This window comes from Tetrahymena thermophila, assembly GCF_000189635.1.
Source record: "Tetrahymena thermophila SB210 genomic scaffold scf_8253930, whole genome shotgun sequence".
In the NCBI taxonomy this organism is placed as follows: Eukaryota; Ciliophora; class Oligohymenophorea; order Hymenostomatida; family Tetrahymenidae; genus Tetrahymena; species Tetrahymena thermophila.
Genome location: NW_002475978.1, coordinates 87,634 through 104,902, shown reverse-complemented (window position 1 = coordinate 104,902; position 17,269 = coordinate 87,634). Strand labels below are relative to the sequence as shown.

Below are 17,269 nucleotides of genomic sequence, written 5' to 3'. Positions count from 1 at the left end.
AATTTTGCAATATAAATTTATTTGATTTAATGATAAACATTTAAGTTATATCTAATTAAAACTATACAAGTCAAATATCTATTAATATAATTTTTTATTCAATATTTAAATGTAGTGGGATTGTAGTTAAAGGTTGAAGGAGTTGTATATGTTGTTGAAGAACTATAAGGGTTAGATGCAGTAGCTCCATAGGTATTAGTAGTTCCATAGGTATTATTAGCAGTACCATAAGTATTACTGTTAGATAATCCATAGTTGTTAGTATTAGTAACTCCGTATGTGCTGTTGTTTGATGTTCCATATGTATTTGCATTTGATGTTCCATATGTATTTGCGTTAGATGTTCCATAAGTACCTGTATTTGTAGTTCCATAAGTATTTGTGCTATAGGTATTGGTTGTTGGAATAGAATATGCATTGTAGGTGGTGCCAGTTGGTGATGCTGAAGTTCCAAGAGCATTATATGATGAGGAACCATAGTTTACTTAAGTAGTGGGGTTTGTGTAAGCAGTGGCAAAATTAGATTAACCTACTGGAGAAGTATATTTGTTGTAAGGACTATTTGAAGCTTATCCGTAGTTTGTGCTTGAGGGCAAATATGAAGATGATGATGGCTATGAGGATTAATTATAATTAAATTTATCAGGGTTTTCAGAATAATTTTAATATGTTGTTGACAAAGCCTTCATATGATTATTCATAATATCTTGCACATTAAGCTAATTACTATAACTGTTACTGTTTGCATTAGTGGTTTCTGGCTTGTAAGTGCTACCTGCATAGGAGTTATTAGAAATTTAAGGTTAATTTTAATAGGAGTAAAGTCCACCTTATGTTTGTGTGTTTTGTAAAGGTGAATGTTACTCGTATTCGAACACCTTCTTTGAGCTTGAGTTAGAGAACTCAGAGGGAGGTAATTAGTTTAGCTTATTGGGATCATTTGAATAGTTTTAGAAGGTTGCGGCTAGGGCTTTCATATGAAGATTTTCCATATCTTAGAGAGTCACTTTCTAGCTATTGGTTGGCAATTAGGATTGCTTTTCTTCACTCTCAGAGTAATTTTTATATGTTGTAGCCAAAGCTTTCATATGCATTTCTTCGATTTCTTTTTAAGTAAGCTTTTTCTATTGTTAGGAAGAGGTAAGTTAGGTGTGATTGTCTTCACTCAATAACTACTTCTATTTGTCTTCGTTTTCAGAATAGTTTTTGAAAGTCTAAGCTAAAGCTTTCATGTGCATTTCCATGATATCCTAAGCATTTTTCTAATGCTCATGTTCTTAAGGATGTTCGTTTTAGTTTCCTGCAGCTGTTCTCTTAACTTTATTTTACTCTTCTTCATCGTCTTCGTCTTACTCATGAACCTCTTCTTTAACATGCTCATCAGGATGAGTAATCATTTGATTTGACTTAATATTTGGATCTGAATTCTAAACTTGGTTGTGGAAATTAGGATTATTCAAGCGATTTTAGCTGCTCATATAATCAAAGTTATCTTCTGTGTAAATTATGTTTTAATTATTTGAAGGAGTTTCTTCTTCATGGTGCACTACTTGTTGGCTAGTTTGGTGTTGTTCTTCTTCGTTAATATGATGGTCAATCATTTTCTATTTTTTATGTCTTCTTCTATGAATGTAGTTACCTTGTTCGTCTTCTCCACTTTCCTCCTCTTCTTCTTCTCTATCGCTTCCAACTTCTTCATCAATCTTAGTTAATAAGCTGTTAATTTGTTAATCTAACAAATCCTTAAGTCTTCCTGTCATAACTGAATCAAGATCTTTTTTAAAGAAATCATCTTTTTAATTATGTTATTGAATTAATAAAAATTTACTGTGTTCTTATGCAAACTTATTAGCAAGATCTTCAGATTTTTCACCTTCGTAAACAATAATTCTGGCAGTTTTACCATCTTCAATGTTTACGTCAACAAACAGCAAAGGTACTCTGTCTTCTTCCATAGTTTTTGAAGTTACAGGTAGAGATTTTTCTTTATCCTATTAAGATTACTGCTAAGGCTACTTCAAGAAGTATTCAGTCACATCTTGAGTTTCTGCCTAATTAGGTTGAGATTTACCACTACGAGCAGTATCTACGTGTTCCTATGGATCTATAAAATAAATATTTTAATTATTTAATATACTTTTATTTAATGATTTACCTATGTTATTTTAGTGAGTGTATTCTTGAGTTTCTTAAGGAGAGAACATATTAGGCTTAGGAGAAGATGAAACTACTCTGTGTTGCCCGCTGTTACTGTGATTATGGTGGGAGTTAGTTGAGATGAATCTTCCCTGAGGGCGCTCATGAGTGTGCTTCTCACTTTGTAAGGAAATATTAACAAACTTCTCAATTGATTGACGCTATTTGTTAGATAAAGTTGTGCCTGAGCTTTGAATTTACTCATTAACTTTGGTATTTAAGCGACCAGTTTTCATACGATCGATACTCTTCTAAATACCTTTTTGTTGTAAATTGCTTAGTTATTTGCTTTTGTTAGGGCTGTTGTAGGAGTTGTACTGGCTTCCATTAATAGTCGAATTAAAGTTAGTAAGCTTGATATGAGAAATATCAGGAGAGAATGTACATTCATCACACTCTTTTTCATACTCAATATCTCCTTTATCTCTATCTCTTCTCTAGTTCTAAGGCTTAGCAAGAGAGTAAAGTTCTAGTGTTCTGTGCACTCCTAATGGCTTGGTTGATGTAGCTTACTTTCTTTCACTTGGTACTTTTCCTTGCATTTCTTCTTCGAAATTAGTTCCATTATTGTTGTTTCTAGGTGAAAAATACTTCTGTACCTTACTGAAATCTTTTGTTTAAGGATGGAAGGTGCATTCATTCATTTTTTCATCATCAAGCTTCTATTTCAATTCTAAGTTTTAAAATCTTGTTAGTTGCTATTAGTAACTCAAAATTTCATTGATATCAAGAGCTCCAACGAATCCTGGATTATTCTTTAAGTCATCAACAACTCTTTCTCTAAATATTTTAAATTTATTATAAATACAAATTGAGCAAAAATTAACAATTAAAATACCTTCTTTCTAAGGCCAAACGACGAGATGTTTCAGAGATTTCTGGTGCATAGGTGTGATTATTGACTTCATTGTTTTTAGAAGTTCTTCTAGCACCTTTTTCTGCAGTTAGACGATTGTCATTAATATCCTTAAATTGCTTGTGAATCTAGTTTACTTACTCATCTATATAGTATAAGTTATCATTTTTATCGAAGAAACCTACTGCACATTTCTTAGACTCGCTGAGCTTTGAATTAATCATCTCAGCTCTTTCTGCAATTTTCTAATTGATTCTCTCCATATTATCTTAACTCTAACTTTGTTGCTGGGAGTTAAAGTGACTGCGAGGAGAAGAGTCATCTGGATTCAAGTGCTATGATTTATGATGTAAAGTATTCTGTTAGCCTTCTTATTAAAGCTACTCCTCAGTAACATAAGGTATCATTTCTGAGTCAGCTCTGATATTTTAAACGGCAAACAAGAAAACTTCTAGGTTTCTCACCAAAACTCTAGACTTATTCTATCTTCCTGACAATTAATTCCAAACACGCTATACTTAAGTTGCAATAATTTAATTTTCTTCAAAGCTCTTTTGGTTGATAAATTTCAAATTTTGCAAAATTTCAATGGCTTCCAAATAAGAAATAGTTTCAGGCATAGATTTTCTGTTGGGATCCTTCGTAAATGCCATGTCAGCAACTGCTTGCTAGAATTCCTTGTCAAATTTTGAAGCAATAGCTTTTTAGAGACTCTTCTTGTGAGCATTAGGATTATAAGCAGATCCTTAGGAAGGTCCATGTGTAGAAAGTGTGTTAAAGTTGATAGATTTCTAGTTGCTGTGAGTAACACTCTTGGATTATTTTTCTTCCTATAAAGTTTAATAAATTTGCTGATTAATTTTATTTTGCAATAAATAAAATAAAATAAAAAAGACTTCTTATATTTCGTTCAGTGAGAACAAAAAATCTTATTCTTAATTTAATATTGAAAATTAATTACCCAACAAAAATTTAAAGTAAGCTTTTAAACAGTTTAATTTTTTTAACTGAAAAAAAAAGCCTAAAACTATTACATATTTTAACTGATAATATTTACTAAAACAATTAAAAAATCTTTTGAAAATCAAATAATTTTCAAATTATGTATGAAATAATTATGGCTGAATAGCAAGCAATTAGATAAATAAGCCAGTATTTAAACTAATTTAAAAACATGCTTTTTCTCAAATTTTTTGGAATGGGATTTTTCTTTTTTAAAATGAACCTTTTTTCTTATTAAAATGATTAAAAGAAATTACCTCTCTTCTTCTTTTGGCATCCTGATAGAGATATTCGTCAATCTTTTGAACTTTTCTATTCTTAGTCTTGTAGTTAGAGATTGTGGGTTTATATGGGTGAGGATCTTCAGGTTGTTAAGGAACCTTTTTTTCTTAGAAAAGACGATCTATAACGCTTAAGCTCTTTTATCCTTTTTTCTCAAAAGCCTACTCACTTATTTACTGAGTTTTTTTAGTGAGTTTAGGTTTATCTAAAACTTACTGCTTTTCTTCATTTTCTTTGGCATCCTTGAGTATTTCTTTATGGTTTTCATATAACGTTTTCATCTTTTAAGATTACTCGTAAAAGTTAGGCTCTCTCTTTGAGTAATATTGAGACTCTTATGAGTGGGTATTTCCAAAATTGAAGTTGGAGCCAGAGTTAAAATGAGATCTCATCAAGCGAGGAGAGAAAGTACACTCTTTGAGCATCTTTTCTTCATAATCCTTTTTCAAATCTGAATTTTTTTTTTACTTTTATTCATGCTCAGAGTAAAGACGGTTGATAACTTCCATTTCTCTTGAACTGTAAACTCTTTAATGAGCCTTCTTTTTATTTTCCTTTTCAAATTAATTCATATTTTCATCAGACAAAAGCAAGTTCTTGGCGTAAGTTGAAGTATGTAAGCGTTCTTAGCTTTTCATAATATCTCCTGTTTTTGCTAAATACTCAAACAATGCTTGACTTCTTTATGTGTATTTTGAAGGAGCTACGTTTTAATAATCTTATGGATAATGATCCTAATCAATAGCTATTTCTCCTTATGAAAGTTAATTATCTAATGTTTCTATGTGCTCAACTGTTTGACCTTGCTACATATTGTTTATATTTACAGAACCTACTGATTTAACAGTAGGCTAGCTTCCTAACGTACCCATTGTATTAGACTTGTTTTGTCTCATGCTTTGATTCATTCCGTAAACTTGCATTGCTGCGAACTCTTTTGGAGATAGTCCCTTCATTAATACTCCAAGAGTACCTTATTTACCTGTTTGCATTTTAGTTGATAAAGTTAAATACAGATTGAATGAGCTTTAAAATGTCAGTTTATATCAATAAAGTTATTTGTATATTCTACTTTTCAAAAAATTTTAAGTAAAAAATACTTTTTATTTGCTTTTGTTTAACAATAAATAATATCTTTATTAATTTATTATTTCAAATGTTCATTTGAAAATTCTTGATTGCTACTAACTAAAATTTAGGAAAATCTAACCTAGTACTTTAATTAAACTGCTAATTTATTCTGCATAAATAAAAAATACTCACTAGTTCCATCAAATAAATGGCAATCAAACAACCAAATTAAATTAAAATACCCAAATTTATCTTAAATATCAATTTGGCCTTCAAAATATTAAAAAATAAAATAATTACTTCTTGTTCCTGACTAGGAATAGCTAATATTAGTTTCATTATGGTTACCATCATTGTTGTATTCGTATTAATCTTGATCAGATTCTTGAATGGGATTGGAGTGCTTGTATTGAAGCTGCTATTATTCGTTACGTCCTCCATTATTATACTATATAATTAAGATAATTATTTATAAAAATGCATGCTTTGTGTGTCTATCAATTAAAGTAAAATAGTTTGTTAATTACTTGGTTAAGCGAATGCTTAAGGTTGGATAAATAGTTAATATTTGATATCTAGTTGGATTTTTGAACAGGAGATATTCTTACAGGACTTGCTGTTGATCCCTCAGACACTTACGAGAGGTTTACAGGAGAGTCGCCCTCGTTTATTGCATAATTAGGCTCGAAAACTTTTTGAGACATTTAGATGCTCTCTACCTCTATCTATTTCTGTTATGTATGTATCTAAATTATTTATTTATTTATTAATTTGCTTATTACTGATTTCTTAATATGATAATCTTTCTTTCTTTAATTTATTTTCTATTAATTATTTTAAATTAATTGCTTTCTTTTTTAATTCAGTCACTATTTTTTTTTTTTTTTGGAAAGTTGTTAGTTTATAACATCTATTATTTGTTAAATCGTTTGAAGACAAAGAAAGCCAAGCAAGCTGTCTTTAATCGTATATGTATATATGTATATTTGTATATATGCTTCTTTCTGTCTGATTTTTTAACATATCTAATCCATTAACAAGTAAATTAATCAATCAATTTAAAGTGAACATTATATTGAAATTAATCCAATAGTTGATTTTGGCTCAAAGAAAGACTTAGAATTAATTACTAAATTGATATATTTTCTTCAAATAATCACTCATTTTTTTTTCATTGATAAAATATTTAAAGGAACAAAAAGATTTTTATTTTTATTTCTTCAATAATTGTAAATGTTTTCTTTAAAATGAGCTTACTCAATTATGAAAAAATTAAAATAAGAAAATCAATATCGCTTTGTTGATTTAAATAATTTAATCAATATCTTTTGAATTTGATTGATTGATTGAAAATTTTTTTAAAAACTATTAATTAACCCATAAAATTCTATTTAGAAATAATCATTAAAAAAAATTAGAGCGTTAATTTTAAAGTCGAATTTATTAGCTTAAAATTTCTTTTTTAATTGACTTAAAGAATGATATTTCAATAAAAAACAATAGTGATTAAATGATTGAGAGCTATTTACTTAACTAAAAATAAAAGTAGTATATTATATAAATTAACTAAAATATAAAATTATAATTTTTGTAAGATTATTAGTAGATTTTTTGGTTTTTATTCTTAATTTATTTCAATTATTATCAGTTTCGGTTGCCTCTCTTTGTTAGGCTAGCTCAATTACTGAAAAAATAAATGAAGAAAGACCTCCTATAACACCAATTAAAAAAAATATATACAATTTAAACTTTTTAAAAGTTTTCATGGTATCTTTAAATGTCTGTAAGTACATTATGATTGGAAGTATAAATTAAAGTGAGGTACCAGCAACTGCACCAATAATGTTCAAAAATATAGCAAAACGAGGTACTGCATAGGCACAAAAGCAAATGCAAAGAGTAACACTTACTCTCATTACCATCCTTCTTGCAATCGTACTGCAGGGTTCTTTGTTTGAATTATCAGGCATTGCTCTTTATTAGTAGATAAATTTGTGAATTTTCTGATTTGATTCAAGAATTTAAAATGTTGGTAATAATTAAAGAGGATAACTCATAATAAGAGCAAAAGCATATATAATTTAAAAAAATTAAACTGATTTTTAATCGTTTGGCAAGCTAAATAATATAATTTCATTCATATCATCGCCATAAGCTATAACTGCAACAACTGAGAAGACTATGTAAACAGATACCATGACAATATTTGTGTTTCTAAATATGGCTCCAAATTACAATTAAGGATTTTCTACAGAGTTTCTAATAGAAAATATTAAACCTATCGCTTCAAACGCATAAATAGAAACACCAATCATCATAGGAATCCTGCTAAAATCGAATGTATCATTCAAGTTCCTGCTATATATATCTGGCTATAACTCACCAATCTTCTGTATATTATACTTTTTTAGTAATATAAAATAATTTAAAATCAATTTATTAATTTTTCATTAATTAAAAAACATTTTTAAGAAATTCTAATTTTTATAAAATACACCAATTAAATTATCAGTAAATTTAATCTATTTTTCAATCAACTGTCATAAAAAATTTAATCAACTAATTTTCTATAAGTTTATTTAAATTTATGATTATATCGTTTATTCATAGGGCATGCTAAGTCATTTTTTATTTTTTTTGTTTGAATTTGAAAAATATTTGCAAAAGTTAATATTTCTAAAAATTAACATCCTAAAATTTAATTGATATTAAAAATGTAAAATATCAATGCTTCTTTTATCAACAACTTCAACAAAGTTTCTATAAGTTAATTTAAAATTATGATTATAGCAAACATTCATAGGGTATACTAAATCATTATTATTTTTCTTGTTTGAATTTGAAAAATATTTGCAAAAACAAATATTTCTATAAATGAACATCCTAATATTAAATTGATATTAAAAATTTTAAATATCAGTGCTTCTTTTATCAATAAATTTCATATGAAAATTTTTATTAAGCGTAAGTAAGGATGACTTATATAAATTTGCTACAATTTTAAAAATTGCATCAGTTTATTTTTAAAAACGCAAAATAGCATTCAGTTAAAAACATTCCAAATAAATATTTATATTTAGGATTGATTGGGCCAAACAACTTAATAAAATATCTTGTTATTTAAAATAAGCGATTTGTTTTTTTTGCTTATTAAGTCATTAATTAGTGTTTAATTTACTAATTTATGTTAAATAGTGCGATTTTAGCATGTGGTGCATTTATGATAATTAAATATATATTTTATTACTGAAAAAATAGCAAGAAGAGTGACTACTATCATGAAGTTAGCTAAAATAGAAATTTTAGCAAAAGCAGAAATGCTATTTATGAAACTCATTGGAATAATAATAGCCAAAGCTATAAGTAAATAAATAATATCATTTTCTTAGGTTTTACCAGCCATGCCAAATACATTCTCAAGGAACTTCATAAAGAAGATAACATAGCTAATACAACAACCTACTTAAAATATAACTATAAAAGTGCTAACAGCAAATTACCCTTTTCTTCCAAAATGATGCTTTGCTATGAATTAGTAATCTACTCCTTCCTTCCCATACGAATCAGCTAGTTCAAATAATAAATTCATAGTGTCATAAACAATAAAAGCAACAAGCAAAAAAATCATAGAGCTCAAAACCCAACCTGCTTGAGTAAATGCATATGGCAGCGCTAAGATACCACTTCCAATATAGCCTTTAAATAAATTCATGTAAGCATACATGGTGCTTGACTTCGCTTATTTTTTATTGCTTGGATTAACTTCAATAATTGATTCAGACTTGGACATATTATCAGGAGTTGCTTTTGAAGTTGATTTCTCCTATTCGCTATCACCATTTTGATCAACTCCAAACTAATCTTCGTCTTTACCTTCATAATAATTATCATTTATGCTAGGGGTTCCATTCTAGTATATTTTTTCTCCTTCATCCATCTGGTTCTGTTTATATTTCTAAGCAGGTAATTATAATTCTACTTGATTAAATTACATTTTTCTTTTATTTACTAAGAGTTGAAATCTAATTTTTAATTTTGATATATCAATCAATCAGTAGTCTTTGTTTCTCACCTATTTTATTTATTAACTTTAATACTATTAATTTTTTAATTGCTTTTCTTTTTATAGTTTTTTTTTTTTGTGTGATACTTAAAATAGAACTGGACTCTATCATCTCTATTTCATTTAATAGTCTTAAGTTTTATCAGAACTGTCGTGGGAAAATTTCCTTTGTAAATTAATAAGAACAAAAGTAAATTTTAGATTATTTGAAAGAAATTAATTATTTTGTTTTTTATAATCTGCAAAAGATATTTTTGTTTCAAAGTAAATTAAAAAAAAAAATTGAATGCGTTTTATCAAAATCTCATTAATTTTGTTATTTTAGATTTTTAATTTAAAATTTTTTTAATTTCAAGTAAATTTATTTTATCAGAATCTGATTTTCAATCTATAAATAATTAAAAACTCTGATAAGTGTAAATCGTTTTAACCTTTCTCTTTGAAAAAAGGGAAATTAATCTAAAAATATCCTAAACAATATTTGGAAATTTATTATAATTGTATTGATGAATTAGGAATAAAGTGCATATTTGAAATTCTTGATCAAGAAAATTTGTTTTAGAAATTCTATTTGCGATATAAAAATTACTTTTAATGCTTACTTAATTTAATTTTTTTTGACAAAATTTATGATTTTTGTATATTAAATATTAAATTTAGATTTAACCAAATTTAAAAGAAAAGTAAGTTTCTATTCTTTTTTTAGCAAAATCAGAATTAAAATAGAAAAATTTCTTCATAATATTTTTAAAATTAAATTTAAAATTGATTAAAATCATTTTAAAAATCTAGAAAATTTGTAATTTTTTATTATTAGCGACAAAAATTTTTTTGAATGACATTTTTAATAAAATTAAGATAAATATGATAAAATATTATTAATTTTATTAAAATAAAATATTTTTTATCTCATAAATAAATACCTTTTATTAAAGTTTTATAATAACTTAGTCTTATTTAGATCAATTAAATATAAATATCTAATAAAAATAAGTTTCAGCTGAAAGAAAAGTTAAAAACAAAAAAAAATATTGATTTTCAATTTATTTTAAAATTAAAAATTTGAAGAAGTTATTTTTAAAAGAAAAAATTTTCTATATTCTTAAATTAAAATTAATTTTATGATTATTATTTCAAAATATCTCATTTATTTGTTCAATTCTAAAAAAAAATATTAAAAATTTAAAGATAAAATAATGAATAGACTCTTGAAAAAATAAATAAATTTAGGATGATTATAAATTTCAATTAATAACATGAATTAATTTTGTCTAAGCAATTTTATTTGTTTTTTTAAAATAAAATTAATCAGGATTCACATTAAAAATTGAATAAAATCAAAGAGAATCAGCAAAAAAAAACTTATTTTTTAAACTATTTAATCAAACAAAACAAACAATAAATCAATCCTTAAAAATATCACTTCTCTTTTTAGAAAATAACTTATTTGTTTGCTTTTTAAGATATTTTTATTGAAATTAAATAAATTAATTACATTTATTGCTATAAAGTTAATAAAATAATGAAACATGAGATGATGAGTTAGTTAGTAAGTAAGTAAATAACATAAAATATTTATAAAAATGTTTAAGTATGCTATAAATTTAGGATATAAAAAGCTAATTTAATAAAATTTTAATCAATTGGGCATTGGGATATCCATGTTATTGTCTTATCTATAACTATCTTCTCTTGTATCTCTTCTTTTAGGACTTTTAGATCTTTTACGTTCTCTGCTTCTATCTTTATGCTTTTTCTCCTTTTTTTCTTTTTTCTCTTTGCCATCTCTATCTCTTTCTCTTTCTCTGTCTTTGTTATCTTTACTCTCTTTATTTTCTTTATTTTCTCTTGAATCCTTATTTTCTTTTATGTCTTTATTTCCATCTTTTGATTCTTTAACGTCCTTGTCTTTTCTCTCCTTTGAATCCTTCTTATCTTTCTTGTTTTTCTTTTATTCTTTAAGTTCTTCTAATCTTTTTTTCAACCTAAATATATTAAAAGTATTTAGTAGATGCCTCAATCAATTTTTTATTTGAAAAATAAAATTTATTTTAAACTTATTCATTATTCATTTAAAAAAAGTTTTAATCAAGCTAAAATTTTATTTTGATATGTGTCTTGCTTGCTTGATTTATTGATTGATGGATTACTTAGAGTTTTATCAGAATTAATATGAAACTTTAAGTAAATTAAATGTGGTTTTTTATTACTCTTTATCACGAGGGCAGTCATCGCTGTAAACAGAGTTAGATGCAGATCTTCTATATCTAGGAGAACTTCTTCTTTTTCTTCCCCAAGAAGGAGATCTTCTCCCACCACCTCTAATTTTGGTTTTATTAAGAAATGATCAAAGTTACTCATATTAAAATTAATTGTTTAAAATACCTGGTTTCACTTCTGGATCTGCTATTTCTTCTATTTCTAAAAATTAAAAACAAATTTAGAATGCTTTTTCATTTCTGAAATATATTTATTTTACGATTCTTTTCTATCATTTTCATCAAATCTACCTGATTTCTTTGACCATTCGACATTAAGCTTTAAACCTTAATATAATTTAAATTTGAGATGAATTATCAAATTGTAAATTTCTAAATCATCATTTATAAAACAAATCATGATGATTTATCAAATTTAATGCTTATCTAGCTACCTCCGAAATCCTTATTATGCAATTCATTTTTAGCAGCTTCACCATCTTTATCTCTTGTGTATTGGACAAAGGCGTATCTATGCTGTTAATCATATATAATGTATATAAGTACAAAAGCTAATCCAATTTAATCAAAATATAAAACTTCATACTCTAAATTCAAACTTGCAAGGTCCAAATGCAGTAAATGCTGATTCTATAGTCTTTTAATCAACATTTCTGCTGATATTACCTACAAACAAACTCATTATTTAATGCCTATTAGTCTTTTTTAAATATAGCTAAAATCAAAATTTCTATATATTTATTATTAATTATTTAGATATTTTTTATTTAGATTTTCTTAGGTGTTGAACAGCATGCATAAAAACATACATACATGCATACAGTATAATCTTAAAAATCAAATATTTTTAATTGTAAATCTTTGCGCTACTTTTAATTGCTAATTGGGTCATAAATAATATCAAGTTTGAAGTAGAATAATAAATTTCACAATACAGTTAAACTTTATTTTAAAATTCAAAAAATTCATTTTAAATTTTTCGATAAAAATAATTTTAAAATAAACAAATAAAACGAGGATAAATGATCTATTTAATGAATAGTGCTTTTTGGTTATTCTACTTTTGTTATTAGAATTTTAAAGTTAAAAGAGGTAGAGATACACATTTAATAGAACATTCTTTAAATATATGTGTTTGAAATTGATTGTTAGCTATTAAACATATGTAGAAAATATCTTATTACTAAAAATTAAATAATCAAAAATAAGTTAACAAAATTAAAATTATCAATTTAAAATTAAAAATGATCATTAATTAGTTGTTCAAAATAGCAGTCAAATCTAATTCACTCAATTAGTGGAATAAATTAGGGGCAAGTTTGCTTTTTAGAGTTCCTTCAATGAAGTTTTCAGACTAGAATAATAGGGTGAAAGAAGAATTACAAGGTGACTCGCCATTTGAGATTAGCTCTTCTAGATAAATGATGATAGCAGATAAAAAAATAACAAAAGGTGAAAGTCTACCAAAAGTTCGCTATAATGATAGTAGGTCAAGAAATAAATCTTCTTCTTCAAAAAATAAATCATACACTGAACAATCTGAAAGTTAAATCTAGCCAGCTTCAAACAGAAATTATGTTAAGAAATAGTAATTTGAAGAAAAAAAGCTACCCAAGAAGCTTTCAAATGAATAAGTTTAAGATTTACTTCCAGAAGTTAATAGCGTGAGAAATTATTATTAAGTTTTAGATGAGTTTTCTGAACAAAACTTTATTGATGTATTCATGAACGAAAAGATTATTAATGATCCTAAATATGTCCTAGCTCTTAACAACATGTGGACTTATTCCCGCAAATTTAGGATTATGAATACTTATCAAACTCCTTAATTTTAGTAGATAACTAAATTAATTAGTGAAAATCTTGACAATTTACAAGGTCCAGAAGGAATCAGTGGATTTTCTTTCAATCTATACAAGGTAAACTACCAAGAAGTTGATCCTTATATTAAAATTGAAAAATATGTCCTTGAAAGACTCGAATAGTTCTCTTTGAAAGCCCTAGCTCAAATAGCTTATTCTTTTTCAAAGATATCTCGCTCACAAACTGAATATGATTTCTCTCACTTTTATGGTAAGATGTAAATCGTTTTAGCTCTGAAGCTCCGTGATGCTATAGTTAATCCTGAACTTGATGTAAAGCAGCTTCAAAAGGATTACACTTAAATTCTTACAGGCTTTTCAAAAAGCTAAAACATATCTAAAGAATTTCTTTATGTTCTTGAATAATTTATTATTAATCATATATCCTATTTCGAGCCTCGTGAAAAATCAAGCACTCTTTACACATTCGCTGCAAATGATTACTTTTCAAAGCCTCTTTTAGAAACCTGTAGAGACGATTTCATAAAGAATTTCGAATCATTCAATATCTAAGTAAAATAAGAATTAAAATATTTACATTAAATTAAACAAAGCAAAAAAATTTCCAAATATTTTTTATATTTCATAATATTCTAAGCAATTAAAATCTTTTGTAAAATTAGGAAATGAGTCACATACTTGTCAGCTTAGATAAGTTTGATATGTTAGATGAAGAAGTTATGAAAATAGTTAAATAATAGTTTTTCCTTAAAAAGACATAAATAAATTTGTTAGATTTGGCAGATATATGCATGGTATTTTTCAAAAGAGAGTATGTTGATGAGGAGTTTTATAATATTGTAAGAGAAACATATAGAGCTTTAAGATCAAATACAGATTTAAATATACTTAGCAAGTTACTTACTAATGCTTCAACTTTGTTAAATAAGGAGCTGATGCCACATAGATTTTTCAAAACTTTAATGCAAAGTCTTTAGATAATTTCTGATACCAAAGACTTAAAAGGTAGATTAGTTGATCAATTAAAAAAAGATGCTGCTAAAATATTGCACCCCTAATTTAAATAATAATACATTGATACATTAAATAACATGAAGTAATTAAACTACAAAGAAATGAAAGAGGAAATAAAATAAAAAACTAAAGATAAAAAGTATGAAAGAACAAAGAAACACTTCTAAATAGAGCGCAAAAATTAAGAAAGAGACGAAAGAGCCAAAGGAAATAAAGATTAAAAGCTTAAATTAAAAAAGCATGACCATCATGAAAAAAATTCTAAATCATAAGAATAATTTCCTGAGTGAAATAAACAAATTTAAAAAACATAAATGAATTAATGAAAAAATGTTGTTAATAAAATTTATTTTAAATTTATATAAATGCTCAAAGCATTTTATTTATTAATTTTTATTATTTTTAAGTAATATATCCTTGTTAATTATAGCTAAATAACTATAATAACTATTTGTTTATAATGAAAATCAGATTATTTTAATTAAAAATAATTATTTTTACATTTACAAAAAATGTTCTTTCTTTAAATTAATTCAATAAGATGAATAATTTAACTTTAATTCTTTAAAATTTATTTTCTGAAATTATTAAATTATTTTTAGAAAAATACTTCATAAATATTTTTAAGTTTTTTGAGAATTTTAATTTTTCAATATTTTTTGTAAAATAACCTTTTATTGTTAAAATCTTATGCTAAAAAAATATATGAGACCTAAAATATTTACAATCCAATTTAATTAATAAATAAATAATTTTTTTCTTAAGTAGAATTTTATTTTTAAGGCTTGAAAAATGTATAGACATATAATTAAAATTATTATAGAATTTAAAATAATTTGAATAAAATTTCAGTTTTTATTAGATTTGATTTTATACAAATCTGCATCTAAAAGTATGGTTTTCTCTTACTCTAGGAAAGCATTGTCATAGAGCACCAATTCTTTATCTTCATATTCAGATGAAAAGCTACGAGGCCAATACTAAGTAGAAGATGTTATCTAGTTAAGTAGTCCCATTTCCTTTAAGCATTTGGCTACTAACTCAGAGCAAAAATAGGTAGAATCTTTATTTTTAGAAGAATTGTCTTCAACAATTGAATTCATTTTTGCAAATTTCAACAAATTCATGCTATACTTTTTCCCATTTGCTTGTAGAATAAAATTATACAAAGCAGGTAAAACTTTTTCTCTTTTACTGTAATTAAGCTGGCGATAAGTCATAGAATTGTATTAGCCATTTTCATAAACAAATTTGTTCCATTCAGTCAACTCTACTCCATAGCCAGTGGCATCAAATATCCTTACAAAATTATCTCTTAATTTAACGACAATACCAACATGGTCGTATTTGCTAAATGTGGTCTTTCTTTGCATAGCAGCTGGAATACTTTCTGTGTTGAATAAAATAATATCTCCAGATTTAGCTTTTTCTATAAATTCACTTTCCATCATAACTTCATTTTATGTGATCAAAGGCATCTTATCTTCCTCCTACAACAATAAAAATCAGACAAGTTAATTTTAATTTAATGCAAAATTAATAAAAAAATAATTGAAATAATTTATATAGTAAAATATTTATTAATTTATTTTTTACTAGCTTGTATTTCTAAAAACCCTCAGCTTGTTTGATAGAGTTTTCTATTTTTTGTTTCCATTGTTAGAGAATTTAATAAGAGCTAGAAGTATCTCTTAGTCTCAACACATAATTACTGTGCAATAACTTTAAAACTAATTCATGAATATTATCTTCCAAAACTATTTCTACAGTGATTTAGAAAATCTTAAAATTTAAGGAATCGATTATTAAGTATTTGTTTATCTATTTATCTTCACTTGTTTCTTTCTCAATCTAAACTTAAAAATAATCTTTTTTAAGCACGCACCTGACCTATTTCCATTTATTAATAATACCTCCTGTGTATTTAAGTAGGTTTCCTTAGAATAAAACTTCTTCATTTTAATCTTCCTTTTAAGGAATGTTTGTATTTGAATTATTATTATTATTATTATGATATTTCTTTTCCACTGTATTAACAATCCAAGCATTTCTGAAATTTTTAGATGGATTGTTTGCCGAATCTTAAACTTGAATTAAGTCATCAGCAATAATTTCTTTTTTTCCTACATTTTCTATCAAATCAATAGCAGAACTTACTTATATTTTATTATAATACTCTATGTCTTAAACAAGCTAATTATTGACACTGCCTGAAGCTGCTTCATTTTTCTAAATTGTTTCTAATTTTAGATTCTCAATTTTTCTTAAAACCTTTTCGCTTACTTAAGTTTTTGCATCTTTATCTTGTTCATATTAAAATTCGTCAAAGACATCATCGTCAACTGGAGCTATAACTTTTGCTTTCAAAAAATTCATTCTTTTGTTATTAGCATTGATACATGGTTAGTTAATTTATCTACTTGGCAATTCCTGATTCTAAACATATTAATTTAATTTATAGAGAATAAATACATCAAATGTGATATGTAAAATAAAAAATGCTACTTACTTTTTCTTTAGATTAAATAGAAATTTCCTCGCTGTTAGGAAAATCATCATAATCTTGATCAATATTTTATATATTAATAAAGTTTGCTTCTTTTTTCTAGCTTTACATTTATCTCCCTCCTCTTTTGTTAAGATTTAATTGTAGTAAATAATATGTTTGTTAATAATTGGATTTTTTCTACTTAAGTGAACTAAAATTGATTTTTAATAAATAATATATCTTATGCACTAAAAT

The 17,269-nt window shown here is 25.6% G+C and overlaps 5 protein-coding genes across 5 annotated transcripts; 1 reads left to right on the top strand and 4 right to left on the bottom strand. All coding sequences in view use genetic code 6, as the record gives it.

Annotated features, from left to right (window-relative positions):
• Positions 1–98: 98 nt before the first annotated feature.
• Positions 99–6,111, bottom strand: TTHERM_00941500 (hypothetical protein; the record flags this gene model as incomplete). Its single annotated transcript, XM_001026910.2, has 7 exons — positions 99–1,774; positions 1,829–2,104; positions 2,156–2,976; positions 3,035–3,882; positions 4,312–5,318; positions 5,708–5,855; positions 5,935–6,111. The coding sequence occupies 7 exons, from the start codon at positions 6,109–6,111 to the stop codon at positions 99–101; spliced, it is 4,953 nt and encodes a 1,650-aa protein (XP_001026910.2).
• A 930-nt stretch (positions 6,112–7,041) lies between these two features.
• On the bottom strand, positions 7,042–9,401 carry TTHERM_00941490 (transmembrane amino acid transporter protein; the record flags this gene model as incomplete). The annotated part of the gene is made up of 2 exons (XM_001026909.2): positions 7,042–7,809; positions 8,655–9,401. 2 exons carry the CDS (start codon positions 9,399–9,401, stop codon positions 7,042–7,044), a joined length of 1,515 nt encoding a protein of 504 aa, XP_001026909.2.
• Positions 9,402–11,109: 1,708 nt separating this feature from the next.
• On the bottom strand, positions 11,110–12,371 carry TTHERM_00941480 (RNA recognition motif protein; the record flags this gene model as incomplete). The annotated part of the gene is made up of 6 exons (XM_001026908.1): positions 11,110–11,455; positions 11,681–11,791; positions 11,856–11,891; positions 11,950–12,016; positions 12,124–12,205; positions 12,276–12,371. 6 exons carry the CDS (start codon positions 12,369–12,371, stop codon positions 11,110–11,112), a joined length of 738 nt encoding a protein of 245 aa, XP_001026908.1.
• Positions 12,372–12,933: 562 nt separating this feature from the next.
• On the top strand, positions 12,934–14,816 carry TTHERM_00941470 (hypothetical protein; the record flags this gene model as incomplete). The annotated part of the gene is made up of 2 exons (XM_001026907.1): positions 12,934–14,064; positions 14,175–14,816. The coding sequence occupies 2 exons, from the start codon at positions 12,934–12,936 to the stop codon at positions 14,814–14,816; spliced, it is 1,773 nt and encodes a 590-aa protein (XP_001026907.1).
• A 558-nt stretch (positions 14,817–15,374) lies between these two features.
• On the bottom strand, positions 15,375–17,143 carry TTHERM_00941460 (PH domain protein; the record flags this gene model as incomplete). The annotated part of the gene is made up of 3 exons (XM_001026906.1): positions 15,375–16,016; positions 16,123–16,962; positions 17,036–17,143. 3 exons carry the CDS (start codon positions 17,141–17,143, stop codon positions 15,375–15,377), a joined length of 1,590 nt encoding a protein of 529 aa, XP_001026906.1.
• Positions 17,144–17,269: the final 126 nt, after the last annotated feature.